Below are 26829 nucleotides of genomic sequence, written 5' to 3' on the forward strand. Positions count from 1 at the left end.
GCACTCCCTCAGTACTGACCGTCTGACAGTGCAGCGCTTCCTCAGTACTGACCCTCTGACAGTGCGGCACTCCCTCAGCACTGACCCTCTGACAGTGCGGCACTCCCTCAGCACTGACCCTCTGACAGTGCGGCACTCCCTCAGCACTGACCCTCTGACAGTGCGGCACTCCCTCAGCACTGACCCTCTGACAGTGCGGCACTCCCTCAGCACTGACCCTCTGACAGTGCGGCACTCCCTCAGCACTGACCCTCTGACAGTGCGGCACTCCCTCAGCACTGACCCTCTGACAGTGCGGCACTCCCTCAGCACTGACCCTCTGACAGTGCGGCACTCCCTCAGCACTGACCCTCTGACAGTGCGGCACTCCCTCAGCACTGACCCTCTGACAGTGCGGCACTCCCTCAGCACTGACCCTCTGACAGTGCGGCACTCCCTCAGTACTGACCCTCTGACAGTGCGGCACTCCCTCAGCACTGACCCTCTGACAGTGCGGCACTCCCTCAGCACTGACCCTCTGACAGTGCGGCACTCCCTCAGCACTGACCCTCTGACAGTGCGGCACTCCCTCAGCACTGACCCTCTGACAGTGCGGCACTCCCTCAGTACTGACCCTCTGACAGTGCAGAACATGGTGTTTGTAATGTTTGGAATGTATGTTCCGGATTATTTTGCAGGGTTTGGACTTCGTGTCTGAGCTGTGGTTTTTTCATGTAATTAGAATAAAAGTTTAAAGGAGCAGTGTAATTTTGTGTCAGTTTGATTTCTCTCCCCGGTGCCCAGTGAGTGCAGGGGGTTGTTCTGGGCGTCTTCTGGCACTGGGCTGGAGTGGGCAGTGAGTGGAGGAGGGGGGGGGGGGCACTCCCACATCTGTAGCATCTGTATCGCTGCCTTTGCCTCTGGTGAATTGTTCAGCTCCAGACAAGGCTGGGAGGAGGATCAGGGATTGTGTGAGTGAGTGTGGGGAGGCAGGCGAGTGCTGGGGCTGAAACACTGACACGAATCCACATTCCTTATGGAGCTCACATTCTCGCCCCATCACTGAATTCGCTGATTCCCAACTTCTGCAACTTTTAATTCGCAAAAACTCTGCGGCTCCCGGGAGCAGCTTCGGAATTATGGATAATCCCAGCCGCTGGAGGAGGAAGAGGAGAATGTGCCATTCTGTGCTGGCATTGCACTTAGTCCTTTCATTAGTAACTTATGTTAGTGCAGGTAAGTGAATTGTTACCCGCTCCGGGAACTTTGCAAACTTCTCCCTGAAACTCTTGCTAACTCCCTGAAACTCGTACAGGCTGCGAGTGGAGCAGATTCTGGAAATAATTTTCCCTTTTCCCAACCCCCCTCTTTGCAGATTCACTGAAAATCTGGGAAACAGGACTTTGTTTAAAGTGTCCACATTCCTTTTGAAGGAGAGAGAGGAGGAGGGGGTGGGTGTCAGATTCCGCTGGGATCCCTGTTCAGGCTCTAACAAGCACCCCACCACCCCCCCTCCCCCGGTTCCCCCCCCCCCCCCCAAGTTCTCCCCCCTCCCCCAGTTTCCCTTCACCACCCTCACCCCCACACTAACTTTCTCCTTTGTTCTTTGGCGACTGCTGCCTGGGTAGAGAAAGAGAGCAGGAGCCACTCTGAGAACAAGAACATTTTAAAACAGCCTCATTCTCCCTCCCTGTGTATGTGTGTGGGTGTGTGTGTGGGTATGTGTGGTGGGGTTCCCAGTGTCAGTTCCCAGTCTCTCTCCCTGTCTCAGTGAAAAGTCTCTGTTCCAAACCTGGACCCCAGGATTCGCCCCCGAGAAACAATAACATTCTCTAACTTCCATTCACATTTCTCCAATCCCTTTGTGAAACTTCCCGGAAGAATTCGAGTTTTCCTGCAGAGGGATTGGGGAGGGTGGCTTTGCTCTCTGACACAGCTCAGTGAGCTGGGGACAAACCCGGCAACGAATGGCTGGTGTGGAAGGAGCTGGAAGCTCTGGGATGTGTTTAGGTTACTGACTGCTGCAGTTTTTAATTTGAGAATGGGTTTGGTGAACTACTCCAAGGAGCAGTGCAGATCCCTGTCTGAAGTGGGAGATGTTGAGATGATGAAATCCCACTGGGATGGTTAATATCCAGAGCCTGAGAGAATCATTCTTTCCTAATGTGGTGTCTGCGAGACTAAAGGTCATTTTCCTGGTTCCGATTTCTCTGGCAGTTTGATTATGTTTCAGGGAGTGACTGTCTTTGAAAAAGGAAAAAAAAGACTAGACCCAGACTTAATTTGACAGATAGAATCTTAGATTGCGAGTCTGAGACTGTGCCCCAATGCAGACCAGTCTGTGCAGCAATGCAGAGTCTGGGCACCAATGCAGACCAGAGACTGTGCCCCAATGCAGACTAGAATCTGTGCACCAGTGCAGAGTCTGTGCACCAATGCAGACTAGAATCTGTGCACCAATGCAGAGTCTGTGCACCAATGCAGACTAGAATCTGTGCACCAATGCAGAGTCTGTGCACCAATGCAGACTAGAATCTGTGCACCAGTGCAGAGTCTGTGCACCAATGCAGACTAGAATCTGTGCACCAATGCAGAGTCTGTGCACCAATGCAGACTAGAATCTGTGCACCAATGCAGAGTCTGTGCACCAATGCAGACTAGAATCTGTGCACCAATGCAGAGTCTGTGCACCAATGCAGACTAGAATCTGTGCACCAATGCAGAGTCTGTGCACCAATGCAGACTAGAATCTGTGCACCAATGCAGAGTCTGTGCACCAATGCAGACAGTGAGACTGTGCACCAATGCGGAGTCTGTGCACCAATGCAGACTGCCAGACTTCACATGTGTGTGTGTGCACTGGTGCAGACAGTGGGGGATTTTCTGGCGTCTTCATGGCATGTTTCCCATCCTGGAAGCTGGCAGTGGCGGATCTCTGGTCTCACTACTATCAATGGAATTTTCTATCCACACCACCCCACGCCCCCAGGTAACCCGCGGCGGGAGTGCTCGGTTAACGGGACCAGAATATCCCAGTGGCCTGGACAGCTGGACAATTCCGGCCAGTGGGTTTGCTATGTGTGAAGGAGCTGCTCCAGGATTCTGGAACTGATTTCCCGGTACGATGCAGCGACCGGGTCTGTGTCTATGCCCAGATCCTGAGGCAGCGTTTCCCCAGCCACTACCCACAGGGAGTGAACAACCTCTCGGGGGAATTTACTCCGATAGGTTTGACACCGGAGTGCTGATATCTGATGCCAGCAACCTTCGGGCATTCCAGTTTAGCAACTGCCTGAACTTGCTTTCTGTTCCATAGAGAGTTTCTGTTCGCCCAGCTAGTGTGAGGCAGGAATGGAAGAGTTACGGTGAGGAAGCAGGCTGAATGGGAAGGTTAACTGGGGGCAGGAGTGAAAAGGTTGAGTACCGCTGACCCGAATGAACTGTTTAAACGTCATTGGGACTGGAAGGGTCATACGCAAAGGTCAGAAGTTCAAACCCATGCCATTAGCTGTTGAGATCAGCTTCTCCCAGCTCTTATAGACTAGGATCAGAATTGTGAGAGCGTCTCTGCAGTAACTGGGTAACCAGCCAGAGAATCTGCAGTAACTGGGTAACCAGCCAGAGAATCTGCAGTAACTGGGTAACCAGCCAGAGCATCTCTGCAGTAACTGAGTAACCAGCCAGAGCGTCTTTGCAGTAACTGGGTAACCAGCCAGAGCATCTCTGCAGTAACTGGGTAACCAGCCAGAGCATCTCTGCAGTAACTGGGTAACCTGCCAGAGCATCTCTGCAGTAACTGAGTAACCAGCCAGAGCGTCTTTGCAGTAACTGGGTAACCAGCCAGAGCATCTCTGCAGTAACTGAATAACCAGCCAGAGCATCTCTGCAGTAACTGGGTAACCAGCCAGAGCGTCTCTGCAGTAACTGGGTAACCAGCCAGAGCATCTCTGCAGTAACTGGGTAACAGCCAGAGCATCTCTGCAGTAACTGAGTAACCAGCCAGAGCGTCTTTGCAGTAACTGAGTAACCAGCCAGAGCGTCTCTGCAGTAACTGGGCCAGCCAGAGCGTCCCTGCAGTAACTGGGTAACCAGCCAGAGCGTCTGCGGTAACTGGGTAACCAGCCAGAGCATCGCTGCAGTAACTGAGTAACCAGCCAGAGCGTCTCTGCAGTAACTGGGTAACCAGCCAGAGCGTCTCTGCAGTAACTGGGTAACCAGCCACTGTCTGGTTATTGAGTGGGAGATAGGTCTGTAATGCATGGAGGCTGAACACTCGGACAGTGTGCCCTCGGGGTGGACGCTCGGACAGTGTGCCCTCGGGGTGAACACTCGGACAGTGTGCCCTCGGGGTGAACACTCGGACAGTGTGCCCTCGAGGTGGACACTCGGACAGTGTGCCCTCGGGGTGGACGCTCGGACAGTGTGCCCTCGAGGTGGACACTCGGACAGTGTGCCCTCGGGGTGGACACTCGGACAGTGTGCCCTCGGGGTGGACACTCGGACAGTGTGCCCTCGGGGTGGACACTCGGACAGTGTGCCCTCGGGGTGGACACTCGGACAGTGTGCCCTCGGGGTGGACACTCGGACAGTGTGCCCTCGGGGTGAACACTCGGACAGTGTGCCCTCGGGGTGGACACTCGGACAGTGTGCCCTCGGGGTGGACACTCGGACAGTGTGCCCTCGGGGTGAACACTCGGACAGTGTGCCCTCGAGGTGGACACTTGGGCCGTTTGCCCTCGAAGTGGAAACTCCAGATCCACCGTCTCCAAGATGATATCATCAGTCCAATCCCAGGCTGCAACACTGGATTGGCCATGAACAATTCTCTGGAAATGGGAGGCAGCTGTAACGGATCCGCTGACAAAAAACTCCTGAAATCATCACATCGTCACCAGCTTCCAGTTAAAAGTCTGCAAATTAATGCCAGCAAAATTTAGCAAATAAAACTTTGACAAAACTAGCAGAGTTCCAGTGGGAATGATCCCAACAAACATTTCACCAAGGATTCAGTATAAATAATGCGTCTGGAACATCATCGTTTAATCTCCAACCACCGAGAGTAATTTCAGCAAACAAAACATTCACAAAGAGGGTAACGGGGACACGACAGCAGAGAGTGTTAGAATGTACCGCCTCATTACAGGGGAGACCGAGCGTGTGTGTGAGCGCGCATGTGAGTGTTGTGAGCTTGTGTGAGCGCACGTGTATGTGAGCGCTTGTGTGACTGTGTGTATGCGCATGTGTGCATGAGCACGTGTGTGAGCATGTGTGTGTGTGTGAGTGCGTGTGTGAGCACATGCGTGTGTGATCGTGTGCGTGTGAGCAAGTGTATGTGTGTGTGTGAGCCTGTGTGTGAATGTGTGTGTGTGTGTGAGTGTGTGTATGTGTGTGAGCATGTGTGTGTGCGTGCGAGTGTGTGTGTGTGCGAGTGTGTGTGCGAGTGTGTGTGAGTGTGTGTGTGTGAGCCTGTGTGTGAGTGCGTGTGTGCGTGTGAGCATATGTGTGTCAGCGCATGTGTGCACGTGTGTGTGTGAGTGTGTGTGCGAGTGCGTGTGAGTGTGTGTGTGTGTGTGTGTGTGTGCGCGCGTGTGTGAGCGTGTGTGTGTGTGTGTATGTGTGTGAGTGTGAGTGCGTGTGAGTGTGTGTGTGTATGTGTGTGAGTGTGAGTGCGTGTGAGTGTGTGTGTGTATGTGTGTGAGTGTGAGTGCGTGTGAGTGTGTGTGTGAGTGCGTGTGAGTGTGTGTGTAAGTTTGTGTGTGAAACTGCGCTGAGTGTCCCAGCAGCATTTACAGAAAGGAACATAGAACAGCACAGGAACAGGAACAGGCCATTCGGCCCACAATGTTGTGCTGAACACAACGTCAAATTAAACTGATCCCTCTGCCTGCCCTTGCTCCATATCCTTCTATTCCTTGCATGCTTATCCAAAAGCCCCTTAAACACCCCCATCATATCTGCCTCCACCACCACCCTGGCAGTGCATTCCAGACACCTACCACTCAGTTAAAAATTTCCCCCTCACATCTCCTTTGAACTTTCTCCCTCTCACCTCAAGGGCGTGCCCCCTAGTATTAGGCATTTCAACTCTGGGAAAAAGATTCTGACGGTCAACCTTATCTATGCTTCTCATAATTTTATAGACTTCTATCAGGTTTCCCCTCAGCCTCCACTGCTCCAGAGAAAACCCTAGTTTGCCCAGCCTCTGCTTATAGCTCAGACCCTCTAATCCAAGCAACATCCTGGTAAACCTCTCCTGCATCCTCTCCAAAGCCTCCTTCCTGTAATGTGCCGACCAGAACTGAACGCAATACTCTAAGTGCAGCCTAGCCAAACTTTTATAAAGCTGCAAGGTGATCCCCTGTTGAAAAGGTACAATGTACTTATTACATGTGAAGATAAGGATGCAGGCTGTCTGCAGTTCAGCCAGAATGTGGGTCATGGCATCTTGGAACATAAAGGGTGGGTGGAGGAGTGGTGGAGTGGTGGGGGGAGGGCAGTGGGGAGGGGGGGGGGGGGTGGGGGTGGCAGGAGGAAGCAGGAAGGTGTAATGTGGTAGTTGGAGGGAATTCAACATTCCGTACTCCAGATAGAAGCCTTTGTTAGCAGCATGGAAAGTTCCACCTGGATGTTGCCTACCTGGAGCCAGGTTGAGGGGCATCTCAAACCAGCTTTCAATACTAGCACAGTGGTTAGCACCACTGCCTCACAGCGCCAGGGACCCAGTTCGATTCCTGCCTTGGGTGTCTGTGTGGAGTTTACCCGTTCTCCCCGTGTCTGTGTGGGTTCGGTAGATTGGCCTTGGTAAATGCATGGGGTCACTGGGTTAGAGCTGGGGTGTGGGGCCTGCCTAAAAAGCTCTTTCGGAGAGCTGGTACGGACTCAATGGGCCAAATGGCCTCCTTGTGCTGGGAGCGCTGCAGGAGCGCTGTGGGAGTGCTGCGGGAGCGCTGCGGGAGTGCTGTGGGAGCGCTGTGGGAGCGCTGTGGGAGTGCTGCGGGAGTGCTGTGGGAGTGCTGTGGGAGCGCTGCGGGAGTGCTGTGGGAGCACTGTGGGAGTGCTGTGGGAGCGCTGTGGGAGTGCTGTGGGAGCGCTGTGGGAGTGCTGTGGGAGTGCCGAGGGAGTGCTGTGGGAGTGCTGTGGGAACGCTGTGGGAGTGCTGTGGGAGTGCTGTGGGAATGCTGTGGGAGCGCTGTGGGAGCGCTGTGGGAGCGCTGCGGGAGCGCTGTGGGAGTGCTGTGGGAACGCTGTGGGAGTGCTGTGGGAGTGCTGTGGGAATGCTGTGGGAGCGCTGTGGGAGCGCTGTGGGAGCGCTGCGGGAGCGCTGTGGGAGTGCTGTGGGAGTGCTGTGGGAGTGCTGTGGGAGCGCTGCGGGAGCGCTGCGGGAGTGCTGTGGGAGTGCTGTGGGAGTGCTGTGGGTGTGCTGTGGGAGCGCTGTGGGAGCGCTGTGGGAGTGCTGTGGGAGTGCTGTGGGAGTGCTGTGGGAATGCTGTGGGAGTGCTGTGGGAGTGCTGCGGGAGCCCTGTGGGAATGCTGTGTGAGTGCTGAGGGAGCCCTGTGGGAATGCTGTGGGAGTGCTGTGGGAGTGCTGCGGGAGCCCTGTGGGAGCGCTGTGGGAGTGCTGTGGGAGTGCTGCGGGAGCCCTGTGGGAGTGCTGTGGGAGTGCTGTGGGAGTGCTGCGGGAGCCCTGTGGGAGCACTGTGGGAGTGCTGTGGGAGTGCTGTGGGAGTGCTGTGGGAGCGCTGTGGGAGTGCTGCGGGAGTGCTGTGGGAGTGCTGCGGGAGTGCTGTGGGAGTGCTGTGGGAGTGCTGCGGGAGTGCTGCGCGAGCGCTGCGGGAGTGCTGTGGGAGTGCTGCGCGAGCGCTGTGGGAGTGCTGCGGGAGTGCTGTGGGAGTGCTGCGCGAGCGCTGTGGGAGTGCTGCGGGAGTGCTGTGGGAGTGCTGCGCGAGCGCTGTGGGAGCGCTATCGGAGTGCTGCGGGAGTGCTGTGGGAGTGCTGTGGGAGTGCTGTGGGAGTGCTGTGGGACTGCTGTGGGAGTGCTGTGGGAGTGCTGTGGGAGCGCTGTGGGAGTGCTGTGGGAGTGCTGTGGGACTGCTGTGGGAGTGCTGCGGGAGTGCTGTGGGAGTGCTGCGGGAGTGCTGTGGGAGTGCTGTGGGACTGCTGTGGGAGTGCTGTGGGACTGCTGTGGGAGTGCTGTGGGAGTGCTGCGGGAGTGCTGTGGGAGTGCTGCGCGAGCGCTGTGGGAGCGCTATCGGAGTGCTGCGGGAGTGCTGTGGGAGTGCTGCGGGAGCGCTGTGGGAGTGCTGCGGGAGTGCTGTGGGAGTGCTGCGCGAGCGCTGTGGGAGCGCTATCGGAGTGCTGCGGGAGTGCTGTGGGAGTGCTGTGGGACTGCTGTGGGAGTGCTGTGGGAGTGCTGTGGGAGTGCTGTGGGAGTGCTGTGGGAGCGCTGTGGGAGTGCTGCGGGAGTGCTGTGGGAGTGCTGCGGGAGTGCTGTGGGAGTGCTGTGGGAGTGCTGTGGGAGTGCTGCGCGAGCGCTGTGGGAGTGCTGTGGGACTGCTGTGGGAGTGCTGCGGGAGTGCTGCGGGAGTGCTGTGGGAGTGCTGTGGGAGTGCTGCGCGAGGGCTGTGGGAGTGCTGCGGGAGTGCTGTGGGAGTGCTGCGGGAGTGCTGCGCGAGCGCTGTGGGAGTGCTGTGGGAGTGCTGCGGGAGTGCTGCGCGAGCGCTGTGGGAGTGCTGCGGGAGTGCTGTGGGAGTGCTGCGGGAGTGCTGTGGGAGTGCTGCGGGAGTGCTGTGGGAGTGCTGCGGGACTGCTGTGGGAGTGCTGTGGGAGTGCTGTGGGAGTGCTGTGGGAGTGCTGTGGGAGTGCTGTGGGAGTGCTGCGGGAGTGCTGTGGGAGTGCTGTGGGAGTGCTGTGGGAGTGCTGCGGGAGTGCTGCGGGAGTGCTGCGGGAGTGCTGTGGGAGTGCTGCGGGAGTGCTGTGGGACTGCTGTGGGAGTGCTGTGGGAGTGCTGTGGGAGTGCTGCGGGAGTGCTGTGGGAGTGCTGTGGGAGTGCTGTGGGAGTGCTGCGGGAGTGCTGCGGGAGTGCTGTGGGAGTGCTGCGGGAGTGCTGTGGGAGTGCAATCCTAGGAGAAAGGAGAAATTGGGTCGTGACCAGGGCTTTAATCGAGTAAATGATGAGCTCGCTCAGGTGGAAAGGTAATATCAACAATTCAAAAGCAAATGGTAAAGGAAGAGAGTGGAGCGATTGTCCGAAATTGTGGTTTCGCTAAAAAAGGAAAACTAAAAAATGTAAAGTGATTAAAATAAGAGAGAAAAAATAAAAAATACAATAAAACAGAAAACAGAAACAGATTGGAGTGTGTGGCCCAAATTGGCAACCTATAAAAACACAGGGTACACGGAACAAACTGACTGGATTGCATTTGCAAGTTGAGCTCAGAGACTGTGAGATAATCATCATTGGGCTGGGAACTAAATTAACCAGATTAGAACATCTGCTAAAAGATCAGAAAAATGATCGAGAAACCTAAATGATTGAGGAGGAAATCCCTTCAATGGCGAGGGAGGATATAACAGCGGAACGGAGGCTTTCTGGGGAGAATTAAGAAATAGAAAATGTTTGAAGATTGGAGTGGGAACTATAGAAAAGCCCCCAGCAGCAGCTATGAAGTGGCAGATTGTATAAGTGCAGAGATGAGACAGTATGTAGAAAAGGCAGTGTGGTTTTAATGGGGGATTTTAACTCTCAGATAGATGGAGGTGTCAGTAAGGTCGTGAATTTGTGGGACAGTCTCTGAAGCAATGGGCTGAATTTCACAGAGGGAATCAGGACTCCGACCTTTGGGTAAAAAGCAGATCCCGAGACGACACTTCCCAGCAGGTCTGTTCAGCAATTCTACCCCAGGAGCTGTGGGCTGCTGCCCAATGGAGATTGGCAGCTGGACTCCTGATGGTGCTGGAACCTTCTGTCTTCCAATCTTGAGGCTTGGCTGTTTGCCCAGACCTATAAAAGCATTATTTCAGCAGTTTTGACAATGGAAGTGAATTGTTAACTTTGCTTCATCAATCTGTAAGTGGTTATAATTGGTTTGTGCGATCTCTTTTGTCAATGTCTCAATGTTTAACATTAAGAGATGTGAATTGTTTGCTTCCTCTCTTATTGACTATTTTAATAATCTGTCTGATTGACATTTTTAGAGGGTTGTAGGAGCAAGTTTTCTTTCTGGAAGATTTGTGATTTTTATCTCTGCAGTTCCACACTTGCCACTGTTATAGCTTGTCTGATTGGTTATGTACAGTGTGCACACTTGGGGGTGTGCAAGAAAGGCTCATGAGTTGGCATTAAGTTGGCATTGAAGGTATAAGGGACTATCAAGTGGGTGAGGGAGCGTTATGTATGAAGGGGTGTGATGGGTGAGGGCTAAAGGGCTAAAATCTTCCAACATAACTAGAGCATTGCAGAGATCAGAGGTGGACCTTTTACCCAGCCTGCCTCAGCACCTGCCTGACCCCGTGGCAACTCACTCTCTGCTTCTGGTGTTCATTTGCCCAACTCCACCCCACACCCCTCCTCAGGGGCAAATCCCATGTGCCATGGGTCACCTTTGACTGAAGTGGATCTGGTGATTCTGGAAATTTCCTGACTTGAGCTATCCATTGGTAACCATTACCCCATCCCGACACTGCATTCAGGGCGTGGTCTCGCCAACACCCCGATACAACTTTAGTGAGACTTCCTAATTCTTGTACCCTAATCCCTTTGCAATAAAGGCCAACCTAAGGCCATTCCTAATTACCTACTGTACCTGCACGTTAACTTTCTGAGTTCCCTGTACCATCACACCCAAATCTCTCTGAACATCAACATTTACAAGTTTCACACCTTTTAAAAAATATTCTGCTTTTCCATTCTTATGATCAAAGTGATAAACTCTCACTTCCCCGCGTTAGAATCTATCTGTCACCTTGGTGCCCACTCACTAAACCAGTCTCTATCACATTGCAGTCTCTTTGTGTCTTCCTCACAACTTCGCCTCCAGCTGGTTTGGTATCAGTAGAAAACGTGGATACATTGTCCTCTCTCTTTCTATTTCAGTCAATAATATTGATTGGAAACAGCTGAGGTCCCAGCACTGACACTTGTGGCTGTCAGTGAGTTACAATCGACCAACCTGAAAATGCCCTGTTTATTCCCACTCCCTGCCCACTATCTCGACCACCCCTCCAGAAGATAAAGACAATGTCCTTTAAGGACATCCTGTAGAATTCCATAGAATCGTAGAATTCCTGCAGTGTAGAAGGAGGCCATTCGGCCCATCGAGTCTGCACCGACTCTCTGACAGAGCATCCAGGGAATTCTGGAGATTCATAACCGGAGCCTCCACTCTGTGCAGAATGAGAGGGAGCAGACATCGGGTTCGGATGAGTTGTCGGATTTTTGTTTCTTCGACATTTTTCTCTGCTGATGTGAATTATTTTAAGTTCTCTGCTCGAATTAGCACCTTGGTTAGACTCTATTGCTGGAATGTCATTTGCATCCTCGGCTGTGAGAAGAGTCTCCAAGTAAACCGAACAATCTGTAACTGGATAAATGACAGACGAGACATGGAACCGATTCAAAAACAAATTGAATGTGATCTCAAAACAGTTTAAAGTTAAATAAAACCAGTCCCGGACAATTAAAGAGGTGTGAGGCACCATGCAACTGAAAGGAAAAGTGATTAACGGGGTGAAAGGTTATCGGGGGTCAGCAGGAACATGGGGTCAAGGTTACACTCAGGTCAGCCGTGATCTTATTGAATGGGGGAACAGGCTCGAGGGGCCGGGTGGCCTCTCCCTGCTCCTAATTGGCTATTTTCACTCGAAAAGCAAACAAAAATTCAAAATAAGCACGGATCCTGGCAACTACAAAATGTACAAAGCACAGCAAAGGGTAAAGGCGGAGATAGTTACAGAAAAGGAATAAGAAAAGGATTATTTATATTCACTGGAGTTTAGAAGAGTGAGAGGGGATCTCATAGAAACATAAAATTCTAACAGGGTTAGACAGGGTAGATTCAGAAAGAATGTTCCCAATGGTGGGGGGAGTCCAGAACTAGGGGTCAGAGTTTGAGGATAAGGGGCAAACCTTTTAGAACTGAGGTGAGGAGAAATTTCTTCACCCAGAGGGTGGTGAATGTGGGGAATTCACTCCCACAGAAAGTAGTTGAGGCAAAAATGTTGTCTGATTTCAGGAAGAAATTAGATATCGCTCTTGGGGCTAAAGGGATCAAGGGATATGGGGGGAAGGAGGGGGAATCACGATATTGAATTTGATGATGAGCCACGATGGTGATGAATGGGGGAGCAGGCTCGATGGGCTGAATGGCCTCCTCCTGCTTCTAGTTTCTATGTAAATCCACAAAATCTTTGTTTTCCAATGAGGAGGGTGTCTGGATCATTGTGGCCCTTGTAATAACTCCACGGAGGTGAAAGTCCCGTCACCAAGTTACTTTATTTACACCATACATCTGTACACAGCCAGCTCTCCAGTTGTTCCTTGCTGAATGCAGGCTGAGAGTCTGACACACCTGCTTTAAATAGGGAGCGTGAGACTCCCTGATTTAACCATCAATCAGGACTCATCAGGCAGTTCATACCCTAGCAAGCCAACCTCATTAGCCTGGCTGAAGCCATCATAGCCCTACACTCTTAATGGTGACTTATCAATAACAACGCCGGCATCTCCACATCATGACATTATCAATGACAGACATGTTGTTTAATTACCTTGCATCGGTATTTACAACAGAGGAGGGATCCCAGTGTTGGACATCCCACGTCTCAGACACAACAAAACTGAAGCAGGTGAAGAGTGATGATGGTAGTAATGGCAGTGTAACAAATCCCCAGTACCTGATGGTTTCCATCCCAGGGCGGGAGAAAGTAGGTGAGAACATTGTAAATGCACTAAATAGTCCAAATCCTCTCGATTTAGGAAAACTCTTCCTTTAGATTGGCAAATTGCACACGGCATTCTGTTCTTTAAGAAAAGTTAGAGACCGAAACCGGGGAATTAAAGACCGATTGGTCGAATATCTGTTGTCGAGAAATGACTCGAGTTTATAATTAAGTAGAGACTCAGACTAGGTTTGTGAAGGTTTGATTGTGTCTGATGAAGCTGGATTTTCTGAAGATTTGACTAAAGGACAGGGGAATGTCTATGGAGATTATTCACACGGGCTTCCAGGAGGTACACGATAAACTCTCTCATAACAGACTGTTAGCTAAGGCTGGAGTTCCAGGAATTAAAGGTAAATTATTGATTGGATTGATTGGAAATTGGTTGAGTGGCAGGAGGCAGAGAATAGCGATAGTGGGCGAGACGGTGGCACAGTGGTTAACACTGCTGCCTCACAGTGCCAGGGACCCGGGTTTGATTCCCGGCTTAGGTCACAGTCTGTGTGGAATCTGCACGTTCTCCCCGTGTCTGCATGGGTTTCCTCCCACACTCCAAAGATGTGTAGGTTAGGTTGATTGGCCATGCTAAATTGCCCCTTAGTGTTAGGGTAAATATGTGGGATCAGGCTTGGGTGGGATTGTTGACGGTGCGGGCTCGATGGGCCGAAAGGCCTCCTTCTGCACTGTAGGGATTCTAGGATTCTATGTTTCTGTACTCGAATGGGCAGATTATGAGTAGTGTGTTCCACAAGGATCTGTGTTGGGGCCTCCACTATTCACTATTTATTAACGACTCAGATGATAACATTAGAACATCAGACTTAGCAGGAGAAGACCATTCAGCCCCTTTAGCCTGTCCCACCATTCAATAAGATCATGGCCAATTAGGTTGTGGTCTTGAATTTACGTTTCTGTCTGTCTCCCATAACCCTTGACTGCTTTGTTGATCAAAAATCTCTCAAACTCAATCTTAAATATATTCAGTGACCCAGTCTGCACTGCTTTCTGGGGGAGACGGTTCCACAGACAATATATTATATCAAAATCTACACAGGAAATATTATTTTGTACATTTTGGGATAGAAAGCCACATATCCAAACTCACTGATGACACAAAGGTCGGCAGCACTGTAAAGGGTATCGATGGAAGTGTAAATTACAAAGAGCTATTAATAGACAGAGTGAATGGGCAAATCCATGGAAAATGGATTTCAGTCTGAGTAAAATGAACTCACCCGCTGATGCACGATATAACACACGAGAGGCTGGATGTACTCGGGAAATAAAGGCTTTTATTGCCAACAATAACAGAGCTACCATATACAGTATACGATCCCAGGCTAAAGGGTCACCAGGCAGAGCAGTGACCTTTATACCTCTCCCAGGAGGCGGAGCCGACTGGGGTGTATCATAAGGACTATATTAACGGGTAGAACAGCCCAACCCTAACCCCAACAGTAACATATCTACAGACTCATAGTGCTGGCCAGACCCTGGCTCAGCACTACCTGGTGGGAACCAACAATGGTTCACCACACCCGCTTTGGACCTAAAAAACAGGAGATATTGTAAATGGGGAAAAGCTGGAAGCAGCAGAGGTCAAACAGAGAGCTGAGGGGTCCATGTAGAGGTCATTGGGAACCGGTATTGTAAACAATCAGGAAGGTTCATGGAACACCGGCCTCTATATCCAGAGTCTGGGATACAAGGAGACAGATGAATCGGGTCACCCAGACTCGAAACGTTGGCTCTATTTTCTCCCAGTAAGAAGTTTAACAACACCAGGTTAAAGTCCAACAGGTTTATTTGGTAGCAAAAGCCACACAAGCTTTCGGAACAGGCTGTCCCTTCGTCAGGTGGGTGGGAGTTCTGATTACCCACCTGACGAAGGGACAGCCTGTTCCGAAAGCTTGTGTGGCTTTTGCTACCAAATAAACCTGTTGGACTTTAACCTGGTGTTGTTAGACTTCTTACTGTGTTTACCCCAGTCCAACGCCGGCATCTCCACATCATGTCTATTTTCTCCCCACAGAGGCTGTCAGACCTGCTGAGATTTTCCAGCATTTTCTGTTTTTGTCTGAGATCGAGGACTTGCTATCCAATAGAGCTGGGTTAGAGCACAGTGCGAGTTAAACTCTGGGCACCGGGCCTTGGGAAGGATTTATTCAGGATATATTCAGCGATGTGGGGCGATGGTTAGGATATGGAGTGAGGTCACAGATCAGGAATAATTTGATGGAATGAACTCCAAAAGGGAACATAGAACATAGAACATAGAAAGCCACAGCACAAACAGGCCCTTCGGCCCACAAGTTGCGCCGATCACATCCCCACCTCTAGGCCTATCTATAGCCCTCAATCCCATTAAATCCCATGTACTCATCCAGAAGTCTCTTAAAAGACCCCAACGAGTTTGCCTCCACCACCACCGACGTCAGCCGATTCCACTCACCCACCACCCTCTGAGTGAAAAACTTACCCCTGACATGAGAAAGGGAATCAAACAGAACCAACACATTCACTTTCTGGATGGAGTTCCGGTGAATTTAGAAAACAAGTGACCACAATCCCAAATCCCATTCCTGAGAATCACAAACCCGACTTTCCACCCCCCAACTCCATTACTGACCATCACCATGACCTTTGCCCCTGTTACTGACCATCACCATGACCTTTGCCCCTGTTACTGACCATCACCTGACCTTTGCCCCTGTTACTGACCATCACCTGACCTTTGCCCCTGTTACTGACCATCACCTGACCTTTGCCCCTGTTACTGACCATCACCATGACCTTTGCCCCTGTTACTGACCATCACCATGACCTTTGCCCCTGTTACTGGCCATCACCTGACCTTTGTCCCTGTTACTGACCATCACCTGACCTTTGCCCCTGTTACTGACCATCACCTGACCTTTGTCCCTGTTACTGATGATCACCTGACCTTTGCCCCTGTTACTGACCATCACCATGACCTTTGCCCCTGTTACTGACGATCACCTGACCTTTGCCCCTGTTACTGACCATCACCATGACCTTTGCCCCTGTTACTGACGATCACCTGACCTTTGCCCCTGTTACTGACCATCACCATGACCTTTGCCCCGTTACTGACGATCACCTGACCTTTGCCCCTGTTACTGACCATCAGCTGACCTTTGCCCCTGTTACTGACCATCACCTGACCTTTGCCCCTGTTACTGACCATCACCTGACCTTTGCCCCTGTTACTGACCATCAGCTGACCTTTGCCCCTGTTACTGACCATCACCTGACCTTTGCCCCTGTTACTGACCATCACCTGACCTTTGTCCCTGTTACTGACCATCACCTGACCTTTGCCCCTGTTACTGACTGTCACTGTGTTTACTTGGCCACAATGTGAAATAAAGTCTGTCACCAAACAACGTCTCCAAACTGACTTTATAAATCCAATCATTCAATATCCATAAAAAAGGTCAATGAATCACTGTTGTGCATTCCATTAGCGCCTGTCTTCAATTTGCCTTTGGCTGGCCTAGTCATCCTAGTAAGGAGTCTCACAACACCAGGTTAAAGTCCAACAGGTCTATTTGGCTTTCGGAGCCTCAAGCTCCTTCTTCAAGTGAGTGAGTCCTCACTTTAACCTGGTGTTGTTAGACTCCTTACAGTGTTTACCCCAGTCCAACGCCGGCATCTCCACATCGTGACTAGTCATCCTACCCAGTCTTACCCTAGTGACTGCAGCATGGACAGCAGAAAGTTGCTGGTATGCAGTGTGGGGGGAGACTGGGGATGGCCTTGCAGGACAATGTGAGCAGCGCTCTAATCCGAGTGTGTCCTGCGTCAGACTGCAGTAACTCTTCATGGGAGGCAGTCGGGCTGCTTGTCATGATGGCAGGCTTGAAGGGCCTGGTGGCCTACTCCTATTTCTTGTATTCTTGCCATGTGCCTTGCTGCTCAACAGGCATCAGCAAGTTACTAGTGGAATGGCAGTGGTGAGAACACAAATCTTATTTTTCACAGACAGAGGGCAGCAGGCTCTTGCTTCATGCACAGCCACTGCCACTCCCCGGGGCAGCCTCAGAAATCCTTGTAATCAGTTGGAGTGCTGGAGCATTGGGAAAGCCTGGTTAATCCTATAAGCACTGCTTCTGCATCATGGTGACAGCATTCTGAGCCTGTTGGACAATAAACTGAGCCTGCATTTCTACAGGCTGTGTTTACTGCAGCACTCGGACAGGCGACAGATGTTGCATCATGGTTGCATCCACAAGTGTTCTCATGAGGTTGATGATCACTTCCACATTGGGAAGGATGGTCTCTGAGTGTTGTGCAAAGCGATATGCCAAGTTGATGCCAGACTCCTCTCGCCAGAGGCAGCAGGCTCACAGCGGGAAGCACCTCAAAGTCACATCCCATCAGCTTGTTCCTGTAATCTCATTGGAGCCCCCAACTCCAGCTCCCGTGTGTGCCCTCTCCCTCCGGGAAGTTGGGACCAGTACTGCCCACGTACGAACCCAGTCTGCCCGCTTACCCAGTGCCCACTCACTGTAGATTCTTCCTCAAAGCTGTTTTCTAAAGTATTCACAGGGTCAGCATCTGAGCTGTAACTGCAAGCATCAGAGTGTGGGGGGGGGGGGGGGGGGGGGCAGGACTGGAGGAGGGGAGGGGGATTGGAGAGGGGCTGGGGGATTGGAGAGGGGCTGGGGGATTGGAAAAGGGGAGGGGGATTGGAGGAGGGGCGGCGGGATTGGAGGGGGAGAGGGGGGTTTGGGGGGAGGTTGGGGGAGGAGACAGGGATTGAGGAGGGGAAGGAGATTGGAGAGGGGCTGGGGGATTGGAAAAGGGGAGGGGGATTGGAGGAGGGGCAGCGGGATTGGAGGGGGAGAGGGGGTTTGGGGGGAGGTTGGGGGAGGAGACAGGGATTGAGGAGGGGAAGGAGATTGGAGAGGGGCTGGGGGATTGGAAAAGGGGAGGGGGATTGGAGGAGGGGCAGCGGGATTGGAGGGGGAGAGGGGGGTTGGGGGGAGGTAGGGGGAGGAGACAGGGATTGAGGAGGGGAAGGAGATTGGAGAGGGGCTGGGGGATTGGAAAAGGGGAGGGGGATTGGAGGAGGGGCGGCGGGATTGGAGGGGGAGAGGGGGGTTTGGGGGGAGGTTGGGGGAGGAGACAGGGATTGAGGAGGGGAAGGAGATTGGAGGAGAGGAGAGAGGCTGGAGGGACTGTTTGTGGAAATCAACCCAAAGATGTGCAGGTTAGGTGGATTGGCCAATGATAAACTGCCCCTTAGCAGGGTAAATACATGGGGTTATGGGGGTAGGGCCTGGATGGGATTGTGTGCAGACTCGATGGGCTGAATGGCCTCCTCCTGCACTGTAGGGATTCTCCGATTCTCTGATTTGAGGAGGTGTGTGACTCGCACCATCGTGAGGCTGTGGCAGGTTTCAAACTCGGACAGGAAGATGCAAATTAGACGACATGCAAATTAGCAGATGGTATGCAGATTAGATGATATGCAAATTAGCAGACAATATGAAGTTGACACATTGCCTTCATTAGGATCAGTGGGCCAGGGTTAAACACACAGAAAGAGACCCTTCGGCCCATCGTGTCCGTGCTGTCCATCCAGCTTCGCTGCACCATTCCTGAGTCCTAGTACAAGATTATGAAGGGTATAGATAAGGTGAACAGTGGGAAGCTTTTTCCCAGGTCGGAGGTGACGATCATGAGGGGTCACGGGCTCAAGCTGAGAGGGGCGAGGTATAACTCAGATATCAGAGGGACGTTTTTTACACAGAGGGTGGTGGGGGCCTGGAATGCGCTGCCAAGTAGGGTGGTGGAGGCAGGCACGCTGACATCGTTTAAGACTTACCTGGATAGTCACATGAGCAGCCTGGGAATGGAGGGATACAAACGATTGGTCTAGTTGGACCAAGGAGCGGCACAGACTTGGAGGGCCGAAGGGCCTGTTTCCTGTGCTGTACTGTTCTTTGTTCTTTGTTCTTTGATCCCAGGATTCAAACCTGCGCAGTCCTCCCTCAGTTATCCCAATCTCCCAACATTCCATCACTTGGTCTGGATGCCGCAGCTTCCCATTGGCCGGGACCTCTCCTGCTTTGGGGTCCTGAGCTCAATCCTGGGCAGAGTGGGCTGTGATTGGTTGTTTGTGAGCAGCGGGGGGAGACCTGGCCTGAGTGTTCTTGGCTCTGCTGAAATCCAGTCTCCATTTTCCCGAGCGCTTTGCTAATTCCTCTGGGTACCAGACCCAAGCCCAAAGCTGCAGCAGCCATGAATCCAGCGACAACGATTGCTGTTAACGGGCAGGGAGCCTGTTCTGAATATTCTAACCATCACACAGAGTGGAGATTGAGGCAAATGGAAGGATCTGCCTCCTAGTATTGATCGCTCCAGGGTGTGATGGTAACTATCTCATTGCCTGTCCCAGAGAGGTCAATAAACCTCTCGGGAGACGCCAGTAGCCACGTGCAGAGTGTTGCTGCTGGGACTGTCGGTCTGTACCTCACCCCTGGCCCCGTCCCTCCATGGGAATCGCCCCCCTGATGGACGGAAGATTAATTTGTACATCGTACAACAGCAAGGAATGAGAAAGCTCGATGCCAGCGAGAGGAAATACGATCCCACTGCAGAGGATAATCAGAGAGACTGTTAGGATGTTCCCCACCGTGTCTGCTGTGGCCCAGCTGTTCACATTCCCACCTCAGATTCAGAATTCCAGGGGCTGGGGTCCAAGGAAATTTAGTAAATTGGATCCAGAATTGGCTGAGTGGTCGGAAGCAGAGGGTGATGGTCGAGGGGTGTTTTTCCGACTGGAAACCTGTGTCCAGTGGGGTCCCGCAGGGATCAGTGTTGGGCCCTTGCTGTTTACGGTGATTCTAAACGATTTAGACTTCAATGTAGGAGGGTTGAATAGTAAGTTTGCGGATGATATGAAAATTGGTGGGATGGTGAATAATAAGGAGGATAACTTTAGGTTATAGGAGGATATAAACGGGCTGGTCAGATCAGCTGATCAGTGGTGAACGGAATTCGACCCAGACCAGTGAGAGGTGATGCATTTGGGTGGGACAAACACAACAAGGGAATACAAGATGTACGGCAGGAAGCACCTTGGTGTGCAGGAACACCGGTCCCTTACTGTAACAGGACAGGTGGATGAAGTGGTCAAGGAGGCCTTTATTTGCCTTTATTATCCGAGGCATAAAGTTTAAGAGCAGGGAGGTGATACTGGAACTGTGTAAAATGAAGGTTAGGCCACAGCGAGAGGATTGTGTGCCGTTCTGGAATCTACATTATGGGAGGGATGTGAGAGCACTGGAAAGGACGCAGAGGGGATTTACCAGGCTGTTACCTGGGCTGGAGAGTTTTAGTTCTGAAGAGAGATTGGATAGACTGGGGTTGTTTTCCTTGGAACAGAGGAGACTGAGGGGGGACATGATTGCGATGTATAAAATTATGAGGGGCACAGATAGAGTAGACAGGAAGGAACTCTTCCCCTTGGTGAAGGGATCAATGACCAGGGGGCAAAGATTTAAGGGAAGGGGCAGGAGGTTTAGAGGAGATGTGAGGAAAAACTTTTTCACCCAGAGGGTGGTGGGAGTCTGGAACTCGCTGCCTGAAAGGGTGGTGGAGGCAGAGACTCTCATAACATTGAAGAAGTATTTAGATGCTCACTTGTGATGCCAAGGCACAGACGGCTATGGGCCCAGCACTGGGAAAGGGGGTTAGAATGGTTGGGTGGTTTGTCTTTGACCAGCACAGACATGATGGGCCGAAGGGTCTTTTCTGTGTTGTGGACCCTCTATGACTCTGTGACTGGAGATTGCAGTTGTTCAAAAGAAGGGTGTGAGACTAAATCCAACAGAGACAGGCCGGTCAGTTTAACTTCTGTGCTGGGGAGCTTTTTAAACAATAATCCAAAATTTACCATCGCTTGGTCAAATGAGAACTAATTTCGGGAACTAGCACGGATTTGTTCGGATAAGTTTTGTTTAATTAATGTAATGGAGAGGGTTGATGAGGGGAACGCTGTAGATGTTGTGTATGTGGACTTCCAAAACATATTTGCTAAAGTGTCACATTCTACGCTTGTCAGTAAAATCTATTCCCATCCTATTCTTGTACTTGACAAGACGCCCCTTAAAACTCACTATAGTATCCGCTTCCACTACCTCCCCTGGCAACGAGTTCCAGGCACCCACCACCCTCTGTGTAAAAAACTTGCCTCGTACATCTCCTTTAAACCTTGCCCCCTCGCACCTTAAACCTGTGCCCCCGAGTAATTGACTCTTCCACCCTGGGAAAAAGCTTCTGACTATCCAGACTATTCCGGGAGTTGGGACTGTTCACCTTGGAGAAGAGAAGGTCAAGAGGAGACTTAATAGAGATATTCAAAATCATGAGGGGCTTGGACAGAGAGAAACTATTGCTATTGGTGGAAGGATTGAGAATAAGAGGACACAGATTGAAGGTAATTGGTGAAAGAGAAAATGGAGACCTGAGGAAAAGCTAAAGTCAGCGAGTGGTCAGAGGGTTGGGATGCGCTTCCTGAGTTTGAGATGGAGGCAGATACTATTCAAAAGGGAAGCGGATTGTTATCTGGTTCACTGAGCTACTGGAAAAAGGTGGGGGAGGGGGTGTGCCCAGTTGCTCTTGTAAGGAGTCAGCAAGACGGGCCGAATGGCCTTCTTCCGTGCCGTAACCATTCTATGATTCAGTAATTCTGAGTCTGGTTCTTGTTGGATGATATCATTTCACTGGAATTATTCTCAGATTCCACTCGCTCTGAGAGAGAGAGAGACAGAGAGAGAGAGACAGAGAGAGAGAGAGAGACAGAGAGAGAGAGAGAGACAGAGAGAGAGAGAGAGACAGAGAGAGAGAGAGAGAGCACCATTGTCAGCGAGTGTGTATGAGCAAGTACACTGGTGCGTGAGCATGTGTGGGTCAGTGCTCATGTGTGTCAGCATGCGTGTATGTGAGCACGGGCTTATGAATGAGACACACACACACATTGTCAGTCTCACACACACAGTGTCACACACACAGTCTCACACACACACAGTGCCACACACAGTGTCTCACACAGTGTCTCACACACACACACACAGTATCACACATACACACACACGCATTGTCACAGTCTCACACACACAGTGTCACACACACACACACACACACACACACACACACACAGTGCCACACACAGTGCCACACACAGTGTCTCACACAGTGTCTCACACACACAGTATCACACATACACACACACACACATTGTCACAGTCTCACACACACAGTGTCACACACACAGTGTCACACACACACACACACACACACAGTGCCACACACAGTGCGGTCAAGAAGGCGTACGGCGTACTGGCCTTCATTAATCGAGGGATTGAGTTTAGGAGTCGGGAGATAATGCTGCAGCTTTATAGGACCCTGGTTAGACCCCACTTGGAGTACTGCGCGCAGTTCTGGTCACCTCATTACAGGAAAGATGTTGAAGCCATTGAAAGGGTGCAGAGGAGATTTACAAGGATGTTGCCTGGATTGGGGGGCATGCCTTATGAGGATAGGTTGAGGGAGCTTGGTCTCTTCTCCCTGGAGAGACGAAGGATGAGAGGTGACCTGATAGAGGTTTACAAGATGTTGAGAGGTCTGGATAGGGTAGACTCTCAGAGGCTATTTCCAAGGGCTGAAATGGTTGCTACGAGAGGACACAGGTTTAAGGTGCTGGGGGGTAGGTACAGAGGAGATGTCAGGGGTAAGTTTTTCACTCAGAGGGTGGTGGGTGAGTGGAATCGGCTGACGTCGGTGGTGGTGGAGGCAAACTCGTTGGGGTCTTTTAAGAGACTTCTGGATGAGTACATGGGATTTAATGGGATTGAGGGCTATAGATAGGCCTAGAGGTGGGGATGTGATCGGCGCAACTTGTGGGCCGAAGGGCCTGTTTGTGCTGTGGCTTTCTATGTTCTATGTTCTATGTCTCACACAGTGTCTCACACACACAGTATCACACATACACACACACACACATTGTCACAGTCTCACACACACAGTGTCACACACACACACACAGTGCCACACACAGTGTCTCACACAGTGTCTCACACACACAGTATCACACATACATAGAGTCACAGAGGTTTACAGCATGGAAACAGGCCTTCGGCCCAACTTGTCCATGCCGCCTTTTTTTTTAACCCCTAAGCTAGTCCCAATTGCCCGCATTTGGCCCATATCCCTCTATACCCATTTTAACCATGTAACTGTCTAAATGCTTTTTAAAAGACAAAATTGTACCCACCTCTACTACTGCCTCGGGCAGCTTTTTCCAGATACTCACCACCCTGTGTGTGAAACAATTGCCCCTCTGGACCCTTTTGTATCTCTCCCCCCTCACCTTAAACCAGTGGTTCCCAAACGGTGCGGCGCGCCACACTGGTGCGGCGAGAGAGGATGGCAAGTGTGGCGGGAAGATTCAAGGACAATCAAAGAAACATTTCAACATGGTTTAAACAAGCATTGCTGCAACTGCACAGGGTACTGGTGAGGCCGCACCTAGAGTACTGTGTACAGTTTTGGCCCCCTTATTTAAGAAAGGATATATTAGCTTTGGAGGGGGTACAGAGAAGGTTCACCAGGTTGATTCCGGAGATGAGGGGGTTGGCTTATGAGAAGAGATTGAGTAGATTGGGTCTGTACGCATTGGAGTTTAGAAGGTTGAGGGGAGATCTTATAGAGACATATAAGATAATGAAGGGGCTAGACAGGGTAGAAGCAGCGAGGTTATTTCCACTTACAATGGAAACAAGAACTAGGGGGCATAGCCTCAAAATACGGGGGAGTCAATTTAGAACAGAGTTGAGGAGGAACTTCTTCTCCCAGAGGGTAGTGAATCTTTGGAATTCCCTGCCCAATGAAGCAGTAGAGGCTACCTCGTTAAATGTGTTTAAGTCACAGATAGATAGATTTTTAACCATTAAGGGAATTAAGGGTTATGGGGAGCGGGCGGGTAAGTGGAACTGAACCCACTATCAGATCAGTCATGATCTTATTGAATGGCGGGGCAGGCTTGAGGGGCTAGATGGCCTACTCCTGCTCCTATTTCTTATGTTCTTATATTGTTTTATACTTTCTGGATGTCCCATGATCATATTATAAAGTAGTTGTGTTCTATGTTATGAATCAAGCACTGCTAGGAGTTGTTTTTTTTTGTTTTTGAATGTATTTCTTATCAATAAAGAATTCGGTGTGGCGCGAGCAAATTATTATTCTGAAAGTGCGGCCCAGTGAAAAAAGTTTGGGAACCACTGCCTTAAACCTATGCCCTCTAGTTTTAGACTCCCCTACCTTTGGGAAAAGATATTGACTATCTAGCTGATCTATGCCCCTCATTATTTTATAGACCTCTATAAGATCACCCCTCAGCCTCCTACGCCCCAGAGAAAAAAATTCCAGTCTATCCAGCCTCTCCTTATAACTCAAACCATCAAGTCCCGGTAGCATCCAAGTAAATCTTTTCTGCACTCTTTCTAGTTTAATAATATCCTTTCTATAATAGGCTGACCAGAATTGCACAGTATTCCAAGTGTGGCCTTACCAATGTCTTGTACAACTTCAACAAGACATCCCAACTCCTGTATTGAGTGTGTGTGTGTGTGTGTCTGTCTGTGTGTGTGTGTGAGTCTGTCTGTGTGTGTGCGTATGTGTGTGGAGTCCCACCCCCAGAATTCCGGGTTCTCCCCATCTCTTTCCAAGGCCCATCCAGTATCTCATTACCCAAAGTCCAGCCACTCTCCATTTGCCCCAGAGCCCTACTGCTGCCAACCCCTCACCCCGGGGGCTACCCCCATACCCTTCGCAACCCCGGCCCACTTCCTGTGCTGCCCCAGAATATTTACACTCAAACACTTCCATTAAATCTCCCCCTTAAGCTATCCGTTGGAAGAGGAGCATGATCCCGGATTCTCTGGTCTGTTCTGATAACCCAACTCCCTCATCCCTGGCGTCATTCTAGTAAAGTTCTCCCACACCCTCCCTGGGCCTGGTGTCCACCATTGGACACATTACCCTCGCTCAGACCCAACCTGTCAGTTTGAAAAGTTAAGCAGACCTTCCTCACTTGTTATAAAACCAAAGATTTACCGGCGATCCCAACATGTCCGCCATCTTAAAATGCTTCTGCTCTTGTCCATCTCTGCGCCTGCGCACCCTTTCATATTGTACGCAAGGTACATCCATACCCGCGGCACGGGCACAGTTGCTGATGTAGATGGCAGGCTGGTCAGGCTTGGCACAGTTGGAGGATCTCGCCTTGCCTTGTGAAAGGAGTTTAATGCAGGCCCTGGACTAACTCGCTCCCTGTGGAACCAGAACCCAGGCCTGGGATACCAACCTGCCAAACCACTTCCCATTCTTTTCCACCAAACAGCCTGCCCCGCTCCAACAAAAACACTTCAACTGAAATTCCCTTTCCAGACGGAAAACGTTGTGAGAGTGGCTGATTTATGAGGATCAGCCAGTCAGGAGCTCAGAGTCAAGCAGCAACATAGCTCCAGCGTGAGATCACTTTGTAAAGCAATAGCTTTTATTCTGCTTTTTGTGTCAGGGCCCTCTGTCTGAATCTAAACTCCCCCCAAACTAGGGAGGGTCTAACAACAGGAAAACTCAAATCTCGATCAATAATTCACTGCAACGACTCACTGTAACCAGGGCAACAAGCGGAATTGGGGGAAAAGGGAAGCGACAGAGATGTTTAAATGTAACTTCACGTAGAGAGGGTGGGGAAGGTTCTGGGCAGGGGGCAGAGGGCGAGTGCGCTGCTAAAGCAGTGGAAGAGTGAGTGAAGGGGGCGCAGGGGGCTGGGGTAAAGGGCCCCACCCCAAGCTTTACCCGACCCCCTCCGGAATCACAGTCTGGACTGATCGCCCGGTCTACCATTGACTCAGAATTTTCTAGAATTGTTTGTAATGATGCTTCTACAGCAGAAAAAGATTTGCATTTGTATAGCGCCTTTCAAAACTGTTATTCTCTGGGGGTCTCTGCTGCCCTGCGGGGGATCTCCGCTGTACTGGGGGGGAGGGTGTCCGCTGCCCCGGGTTGGGGGGGGGGGGGGTGTCCGCTGCCCCGGGTGGGGGGGGGGGTGGTTTGTGCCCCCGGGGGTCCTGTCTCTGGACCATCAGGTCCATCCTGTTGGTTCGGAGAATGGGCAACATGGAGAAATGGATCATGTTCAGTAAAAATAGAATTGGGGGTGAGTGCTGGGGGGGGGGGGGGGGCGGGGCGTAGGGGGGTAGAGGGGTGAGTATGATGGGGCACTTGGGGTGGCAGTGAGGGGTGGCAGAATGGTGGGCATGGAGCTGTGGAGGGCAGGGCTTGTGGTGAGGGGAGTGGGGGGGGGTTGAGGGTCTGGGGGTGGGGGGAGGTGATGCACAAAGAGCCCCTAACAGATGGAGTTTAATTTGGATAAATGCGAGGTGATGCATTTTGGTAGATTGAACCAGGGCAGGACTTACTCAGTTAATGGTAGGGCGTTGGGGAGAGTTACAGAACAAAGAGATCTCGGGGTATATGTTCATAGCTCCTTGAAAGTGGAGTCACAGGTGGACAGAGTGGTGAAGAAGGCATTCAGCATGCTTGGTTTCATCGGTCAGAACATTGAATACAGGAGTTGGGACGTCTTGTTGAAGTTGTACAAGACATTGGTAAGGCCACACTTGGAATACTGTGTGCAATTCTGGTCACCCTAATGTAGAAAGGATATTATTAAACTAGAAAGAGTGCAGAAAAGATTTACTAGGATGCTACCGGGACTTGATGGATTGAGTTATAAGGAGAGGCTGAATCTTTGGAGCGTAGAAGGCTGAGGGGTGATCTTATAGCGGTCTATAAAATAAAGAGGGGCACAGATCA

General features: G+C 51.2%; 1 protein-coding gene across 1 annotated transcript in view; it reads left to right on the forward strand.

The window, feature by feature from the left end:
* Positions 1-888: 888 nt before the first annotated feature.
* LOC144486941 (collagen alpha-1(V) chain-like) overlaps positions 889-26829 on the forward strand; it is a gene marked incomplete at its 3' end in the record, with an annotated part of 141670 nt that continues 115729 nt past the window's right edge. Inside the window, exon 1 of the mRNA XM_078204953.1 lies at positions 889-1215. Within this exon, the coding sequence (XP_078061079.1) occupies positions 1119-1215 (97 nt within the window). The remainder of the gene's footprint in view (positions 1216-26829) is intronic.

This window comes from Mustelus asterias, unplaced genomic scaffold (assembly GCF_964213995.1).
Source record: "Mustelus asterias unplaced genomic scaffold, sMusAst1.hap1.1 HAP1_SCAFFOLD_526, whole genome shotgun sequence".
Taxonomy (NCBI): Eukaryota; Metazoa; Chordata; class Chondrichthyes; order Carcharhiniformes; family Triakidae; genus Mustelus; species Mustelus asterias.